Source organism: Stenella coeruleoalba, assembly GCF_951394435.1.
Source record: "Stenella coeruleoalba genome assembly, chromosome: 8".
Taxonomy (NCBI): domain Eukaryota; kingdom Metazoa; phylum Chordata; class Mammalia; order Artiodactyla; family Delphinidae; genus Stenella; species Stenella coeruleoalba.
The window spans coordinates 9,036,328-9,044,414 of NC_137154.1; the positions used below are offsets into that span (position 1 = coordinate 9,036,328).

The 8,087-nt window shown below is 49.7% G+C and overlaps 1 protein-coding gene across 2 annotated transcripts; it reads right to left on the minus strand.

Moving 5' to 3' along the window:
• Positions 1-4,294: 4,294 nt before the first annotated feature.
• Positions 4,295-7,428, minus strand: POLR2G (RNA polymerase II subunit G). 2 transcript variants are annotated; one of them, XM_079930384.1, is made up of 8 exons: positions 7,277-7,427; positions 7,034-7,143; positions 5,902-6,061; positions 5,267-5,317; positions 5,096-5,161; positions 4,920-4,991; positions 4,703-4,736; positions 4,295-4,509 (listed from the first exon to the last, which is right to left on the minus strand). In XM_079930384.1, exons 1-8 carry the CDS (start codon positions 7,286-7,288, stop codon positions 4,496-4,498), a joined length of 519 nt encoding a protein of 172 aa, XP_079786510.1. In that variant the 5' UTR covers positions 7,289-7,427; the 3' UTR covers positions 4,295-4,495. The 2 variants fall into 2 exon arrangements, with proteins under 2 accessions (XP_079786510.1, XP_079786511.1); XM_079930385.1 differs by lacking the exon at positions 5,267-5,317 and having other exon boundaries at positions 7,277-7,428.
• Between the last annotated feature and the right edge of the window lie 659 nt (positions 7,429-8,087).

Genomic DNA, 8,087 nt, shown 5'->3' on the forward strand with positions numbered 1-8,087 from the left:
CTCGGCGCTCAGGCTCCGCCCTCTACAAACACAGCCAATCGACGAGCACCTTGAGGAGTTCCCGCCCACCAAAAGACTTCCCGCTACCCGATTGGCCACTGTGATGGGGCTGTAAAAGGCTCAGGGCGCAGAGGTCACGTGATGCTGAAGACTCGCTCTTCTTAAAGCAACAGCTCTTGGGAGCTTTGCGGGGTGGGTTTGGTTCGGTGTACGTTTTAATAACCATGTTCTCGAGGAAAGCGTCCGCATTCCCTTGTCTACTCCTGAGTTTCCGAGCACTTGCATTTACACGAATGCATTGATGCTTTAGACTTCGGCGTCTGCGTTAGTTTTGCTGCCCGCTTGGTGGGGATCAGCTTACCTCTCCCACATCACCTGCCACTTCCCCTTCCCGAAGGTTGGGCTCTCAGTAGGTATTCTCTGCCGGCAAAAGGGTCTTCTGACTGGGCCAAACACACCCGTGCAAGCTCTAGACACCAGGGCTCTACCCATTCGGGCACCCTACCTCGTATCCTCCCCATTTCTGTCCAATAAGCCAAATATAAGCCCTCACCTACCTTGCACACTTCCTTGACCGTTTTACACGTACACGCTTTCCCGAACTTGGACAGTTCTCAATTGAGAAGCAGTGGGCTTAGTGAGTCAGACCGACACGGGTTCAAACTCTGATAGTGCTTTTGAGCAAACTACTTAAGCGCATTTCCCCCATCTACAAAATGGAGTGATAATACCCACCTCACAGGGTTATTGTAGATTAAATGAGATAAAATGTAGATTGACAGTTGGTAGTTGAATTTTCACTCACACATCACGGGGCAGACAGTGATTTAATTCCTTTATGTTCATCCAAGATGGGACCATTTAGGGCTTCCCTGGTGGCGCAGTGGTTGGGAGTCCGCCTGCCGATGCAGGGGACGCGGGTTCGTGCCCCGGTCCGGGAAGATCCCACATGCCGTGGAGCGGCTGGGCCTGTGAGCCATCCGCTGAGCCTGCGCGTCCGGAGCCTGCGCTCCGCAACGGGAGAGGCCACAACAGTGAGAGGCCCGCGTACCGCAAAAAGAAAAAAAAAAAAAAAACCAAGATGGGACCATTTGCAATGGGCTATTATAGAAAGGAGCTTTCTGTAGGGGAGCATGAATGTATACATCCTTGCCCTTCCTCCCTCTCAGGGTTAGATGCTGCTGCCTCTAGAAAAGAAGATCCTCCGAGACCAGAGCTGAGAAAGCCAGATGGATGGGACTGGGGTTGCCACAGCAACACCACCTAAGGGGACTGTGACCCTGCTGAGTCTCTTCCAGTCATATTCAGAATGATACTTGGAGTAGTTTCAGGACTGTGCTTGGTCACTGGAGTGTCTGCCCACCTATGCATGAAGGATAGGGGGGGCTCCTCTAAGGTTCTGAGTCTGAGATCAGCTCAGATCTCCTGGCTGCTGGCAGACCTCCTTGCAAAGGTGTTATTGGTAGGGACAGCCACTGGCAACCTTGGCAGCGTGAGACAATGAAGAGAGGATGGCCTGCAGGCCTGTAGGATGCAGTAAAGCTGCATGCAAGCTGTCTGGGGCTGATCTGCCTCCAGCTTGAGTCAAAGCAGTAATGAGACTCACATGGCCATAGATGGGAGAAAGGTGGCTCCCACAAACTCCCCAGGCACCAATGCCTGGCAAGAAAAGCTATGATGGTTTTAGAGTTAGACGATTAAAAAAATTTTTTTAAATAACAGCTCCACTAGTTGTGTGATCTTAGGCATGTTTAGTTCATCCCTCTGACCTGTTTTATCATCTGTCAAGTGGGGTGACAGAATGTTACATGGAACTGTTGTGAAAATTCAATAATGTGTGTAAAGGATTTAACATGTTACCAGGCACATACTCCTGTCACTATTAAGCCTGTGACCTCTTTAAGAGGCTGTAACTTCCTGGGAATTCCCTGGTGGTCCAGTGGTTAAGACTCTGTGCTTTCACTGCTGAGGGTCTGGGTTAAATCCCTGGTCAGGGAACTAAGATCCCAAAGCTGCATGGCCAAAAAAAAAGAGGCTGTAACTTCCAGACTCCCCTAGTACCAAACCTTAAAAGATCAGAAGAGTCCAGGACTATCTCCAGGCCATCCCCACTTACTCGCTTCCCTATCCAGTGTCAGCCTTCTCAGTGCCACACCCCACATCCTCACCAGCAGTTCCATGAGCTGCTTCTCTGTCCATCAGTCTCTTCCTTCTGGCCTGGTTTTACTACTGGGGCATCCCAACACAATTTACAGATGCATGATTCCATTTGAGAACTTGGGAAGAACTTTACTCTCAGTGAGACACATGTTTAGGGCCTAACTAGGCAAAATCCTTGCAACCTATGAAATCAACTCTGTAATCAACTCAGTGTTGGGAAGTGGTTTCACAACTTGAACATTGTTTCCGTGGCAAAATTCATTGCAAATCCAGCACAGAAACTTTCCTGGGTTCAACACACTTGGGAAAACTGGCAGAGTGCTGAGAACTGGAGATACAAAAATCAAAGGGATGCATATGAATCTATAATTATCTCAATAAAATAACTGAAATTTTATGTAATAAAAAAATGGAAAGGGAGACAATAAGGAAATAATGTGTTTTATGACATACTAGAGAGGTATGAATGGAAGAGCCTACCTCTGTCCAGGAGTGGTGAGGCGAGGGGAAGGGAAACACATTCAAATGCCTTTTCCTTACCAGGTTAAAGGCAGTATTCTGGATGTTTCATAACAGGTCTGGACCTTGGCACGGTTGACATTTGGGGCCAGATAATTCTTTGTTGTGGGGTGGCTGTCCTATACATCGTAGGATATTAGCAGCCTGCCTGGCCTCTACTCACTAGAAGGCAGTCGCAGCCCCACCCAGTTGTGACAACAAAAAATGTCATTGCCAAATGTCCCCTGGGGGCCAAGATCACCCCAGGTGATAATCACGGCTTTGTATGCACCATATAACAATAATTATAATTAACCGTTGAGTACCTATCATGGGCCAGGCTCTGTGCCAGCCACTTGCACATACAATCTCTGATACTAGCAGCAATCATCCAAAGAGGGTTATATGATCATTTTACAATGAGGAAACATAAGGTCACCCAGCTAGGACTGCAACCCAGCTCTGTATCAACCCAAATACTGTGCTTTCTACGACACAACTCTGTTTCCCAAGGAAGTCAAGGAAAGCTTTAAAAAAAAAAAAAAAAATTGAGATTTGATAGATTCCTAGGCAGCAAGCAGGTAGGTTGGGAAAAGGCATTCCAAGGTAGAAAAATAGTACTGCAAAGACAGTGTGAGGGACGGTAGCATGTCTGCTTCATCTTATTTCGTGTATTTCTGTTGTGTTACCCTAAGGAGATTATGAGCCCTTTCATATCTTCAGTTCAGTTTAGTTTAATAATTGATAAGCAAATAAAGGCTGTAGTTTATGTGCCCATCCTAAGAAGGGCTGGGACCCCACAATCTGTATCATTACTGTCCTGTTATTCACCTCTTCCTACCTGCTGTCTCCTCTTCCCTCTCCTCAGCTATACTCCTGGTTATTTTTAAGGCTGAGGAAAGGGCAAATACTCTGAAACTAGACTGGGGCTTAGGACTTCTCTGGTAGCACAGTGGTTACGAATCCGCCTGCCAGTGCAGGGGACACGGGTTCGAGCTCTGGTCTGGGAAGATCCCACATGCTGCAGAGCAACTAAGCCCGTGTACCACAACTACTGAGCCTGCGCTCTAGAGCCCACAAACCACAACTACTGAAGCCTGCGCGCCTAGAGCCCGTGCTCCACAACAAGAGAAGCCACCGCAATGAGAAGCCCATGCACCGCAATGAAGAGTAGCCTCCGTTCTCCGCAACTAGAGAAAGCCCGCACGCAGCAACGAAGACCCAACACAGCCATAAATAAATAAATAAATAAACAGACTGGGGCTTAGAGCAGCTCTAATGATAGTATCATTTGCTGGAAGCCAAAGACCCAACACTAGCGCCTTCCCTTTAGTGAGGTCAACTTCAGACCTTGGCAAAAGGGTTAGTCAGATCCCCTGGTGGGTGAAGCTAGTCAAGGCATCAGGCCAAGAAAAGAGGGGCTAGCAAGCATCTGGTCCTCCAGCCTTTTTAAAAAAAGAGTTGTTCTGGGTCTTCCCTGGCGGTCCAGTGGTTAAGACTCTGCGCATCCACTACAAGGGGCGCAGGTTCAATCCCTGGTCAGGCAACTAAGATCGCACATGCCGCGCAGCGTGGCCGAAAAAAAAACCAGATTTGTTCTTACCAAAGAAAGAAGGAGATGACACTTCCATGAGAATCAAGAACCTTTTATGGTTAGAACACACAGTCAGAAATCTGGGAGTGGCTGCTAAGCCACAAGAAGAGCCAGATGTCTTCTGAGGACAAGAAACCTTCCTTGCCTCCTCCACAGCAGCCAGACTGGGCCTCTGGACAACACGGGAAGTGTGACAGTCACACCTCCTGGATAAGGACCAAACAAGGTAGGAGGTCACGGTACTCAGCTCACAAGCCCTGCCGAGAACAGGAAAAGCACATTGGTTAGACCCAGAGCTTGGGGCAGCCCTAAACATCGACTTCCCATCCCGAGAGGCACGTGTCCTCGGTCTTCCAAGCAGACAACAGGAGAGTTTCTGTCATCTGTGGTTCAGGCATTAAATCCCATATCCCACAAACCCCTCCTCCAGGCAATGACCCTGACACTCACCCAAGTAATCATCCATCAGGGAGCCGATAGCAAACTGCAGAAGGAAAGGTAAAAAGCAAATGAAGCCAGGGCAAGCACAGAGCTATGCTCTAACCCGCAGTCTCAGGCCTTCTGCCCACCCACTTCTTCTTCCAAGCAGAAGAGCACAACCCCCCCAGGAACTCTGGGGAGGCAGAAATCATCAGCGCTGCCTGGTAGAGGCAGGCAAGAGACTCACAATGTCATTCTTGTCCACACGGGTCCCCACAATCTTCAAGCGGATCTCATCGTCCTGCTGAATCACAATGTCCTGGGGAGGAGGGAACAGTACATTCAGACAACCCCAGGCCAGGACTCTCCCTCGGAGTGGCTCATGCTCTTGTCCCTCTCACTGACTTCTTCCTTCCCACTTACCTCATCCATTGTCTTGTAACATGGTGGGTTGGAGTTAGGATCAAACTCCATCTCTGACGGGATGGACTGAAAGGAAGGTGAAACTGGGTAAGAGTACTTTAAAAGGATGCTTCAATAGATGCTCACGATACCTGTCTCCTCCTTAGACCCACCCAGTGTGCCTAGACTTACATGTCGAGAAATGAAGCAGGACATGGGCCCAATTTCTGTGAAGAGTCCAACCTAGAAGGGAAATGAGTGACCTTGCTTTTCCTTTTGTCCCCCAAAGTCTTCTAAGCTTCCTGTCCTTATCTGGTTCCTAATATCAATAATATTCTTCATGTTTCGAAACCACTCTGAAGTTTGGCATTTGTTTTCATTTCTTTCTTTTTTTCAAGCTTTCGTTTTAAGTTATGGAAGTGTAGTGGTAAACAGCTGAGGCCTAGAACTTGTCGGAACTTGGGATTTGAACACCTGTTGGCCACATGACCTTGGCCAGTAGACAACTTCTCCAAGCTTCAGCCTGGAGAAAAAAGCACGAGGATAAAAGCACTCACCTCACAGAGTCACTGTGAGGCTTTGCACACTACCTGTCCCAGAGGAACTACTCAATCAGTGGAGGCTACTATTGTTTTGACTATCAATAATGGCTTACACACCCCTGAGTGAGGCAGAGCAAGATCACCATACCATTTGACAGGTGAGGAAGCTTGAAGCACAAAGAAGTGACGTGGCCAAAGACACAGAGTTATTAACAAGTCGAGTTGGGATCCATCCCAGATCTTCTAAGGGAGGGACCTTTCCACTACCTCCCCTGATGGTCTTACCTTGTTGACCTGAGTGACAACGGCATCCACGACCTCCCCTTTAAAGGGTCGGAAAACAATGGCCTTGTACTTAACTGGATAAAGGACAAAGCCTCGGCCTGGCTGGATCACACCAGCACCGATATTGTCGATGGTGGTGACAGCAATTACAAAGCCATACCTGCAAGGAGGATGAGAAGGAGAAAGGCACTGTGTGTGGAAAAGCCTCTAAAACCATCTGCCACAAGAGACACTGAGCCTGGGGGTAAAGGGGCGGCACAAAGGGGAAGTAGATAGCACCCCTGCCCCACAGAGCTTAATAATCAAGAGAGGAGACAGGACAATGGTCCGCATCTAAAAATGCCAAATGCTGCTCTCACAATTTCACAACAAATGTCCAAAAGGGCTGCAGTCCTTGAGCCAAGAGACCTCAATCTTGGAGATGCCTCAGAATCACCTGGGAGAAACTTATTAAAATGCATATTCCCAGGCCTCCCCCCAGAGAGTCGTGATGCTGTAGGGATGAGTTGAGGCTCAGGAACCTGTATGTTCAAAGAACACCCAAAGTTACTCTGATGCTGGAGGTCCAAGCACTCTATAGCCCTGCTCATCCTCACTCATTTACATCACCATGTGCAAGGCTCCACTGTGCAGAGCCCAGAGATGGTCAAGTCTCAGTCCTCTTCCTTCCTCCCCCTAACTCTCAATCTGCTTTTTCCTGCTCACTCATTAATTCAACAAACCTTTAGTGAGGCCCAAGATGTGCCACGCCAGGTCCCTGGGACAGAGAAAAGCAGCAGAATCAAAAAACACTGAGCTCCACAAGGGCGGACCTCATTCTATCTTTTTCACTGCATTGTTCCCAGGGCCTGACACAGAGCCTGGCACACAGCTGGAGCTTTAGAAATGTTTGCAGAGTAAATGAATGACCAATCTTGGCTGAAGGAAGGAAGCTCCGTTATCCAGCTTCGCAGAGGGAATCGCGGGAACCCAAAGCAGGAAGCATCTAACTGCCTGGGGCTCCTGGGAGAGTGAGAGGGCTCGCCAGGGTAGGTAGCTGAACCTTTCAGGATGTGTAGGAGTTGGGGAGGGGATGCAGGCAAAGGGAGACGTGTGCTCACTGCTTAGGCGGCACGGAGGGCGCGACACTCACTTGCCGGTGCAGGTCCCCTCCACCTCGGTGAAGAGCTTTTGCTTCACCGTGTTGAGCAGGTTGGGGCCGAAGTAGCGTGGGTGCAGCAGGATCTCGTGCTCCAGGGAGATCTGCGGGGAAACGGGGATGGAGACCAGGCTAGGAGCGGCAGGAACGTGAGGCAAGAAGCGGCCCCTAGTCCCGGTCCTCCGCTTCTCTCCTCCTCTCGACCCTGCCCTCGCCGCCACCCCGTGCCCTGCTCACGTGATAGAACATCGTCCCGGAGGAGCCTGGACAGCAGCCGGGCCTACAGCAGCGACGGCAGCGAGCCTCCACACCCACCGGAAACACAGCAACTACCTCGAGCCCGCTTCCGGGACTGCCCCGGAGAAGTGGGAGGGACTCGCCTCCTCCTCGGACCCCATTGAGTCTCGTTGTCGTGGGCGGGGAATCCGTGAAGCTCCTCCCCTCTGTGCAGCCCAACCGTGGTCGAAATGCCAGGCTCGCACAAATTATCAGTGTCCGGCGTAGACTATATGCTCAGTAAATCCTTTTAAAAGGAACTAATTGGGCTTCCCTGGTGGCGCAGTGGTTGAGCGTCCGCCGGCCGATGCAGGGGACGCGGGTTCGTGCCCCGGTCCGGGAAGATCCCACGTGCCGCAGAGCGGCTGGGCCTGTGAGCCATGGCCGCTGAGCTTGCGCGTTTGGAGCCTGTGATCCGCAACGGGAGAGGCCACAACAGTGAGAGGCCCGCGTACAGCAAAAATAATGATAATAATAATAATTAATTAATTAATGAGAGATGGCATAAATAAAGCGCTTTAGCAGAATCTATTCATTCAGCAAATAGCTGAAGACTGCTTTCACATAGTAAGTATAGTAAGTAGCTGTTCTTATCTCATTTAATCCATACAGCAACCCCACCAGGCAGGCTTTGTTATTACTCCCATTTACAAGAAGGTCCCAGGCTCAGAAGGTTGAGGTCACTCAGGGTCGGAATTCAAATTCAGGATGCCCGACTCCAAGACTCTTGCATATTCAGGCATTCATTGCCTGGCTCTGGTAGTTTAGAGAT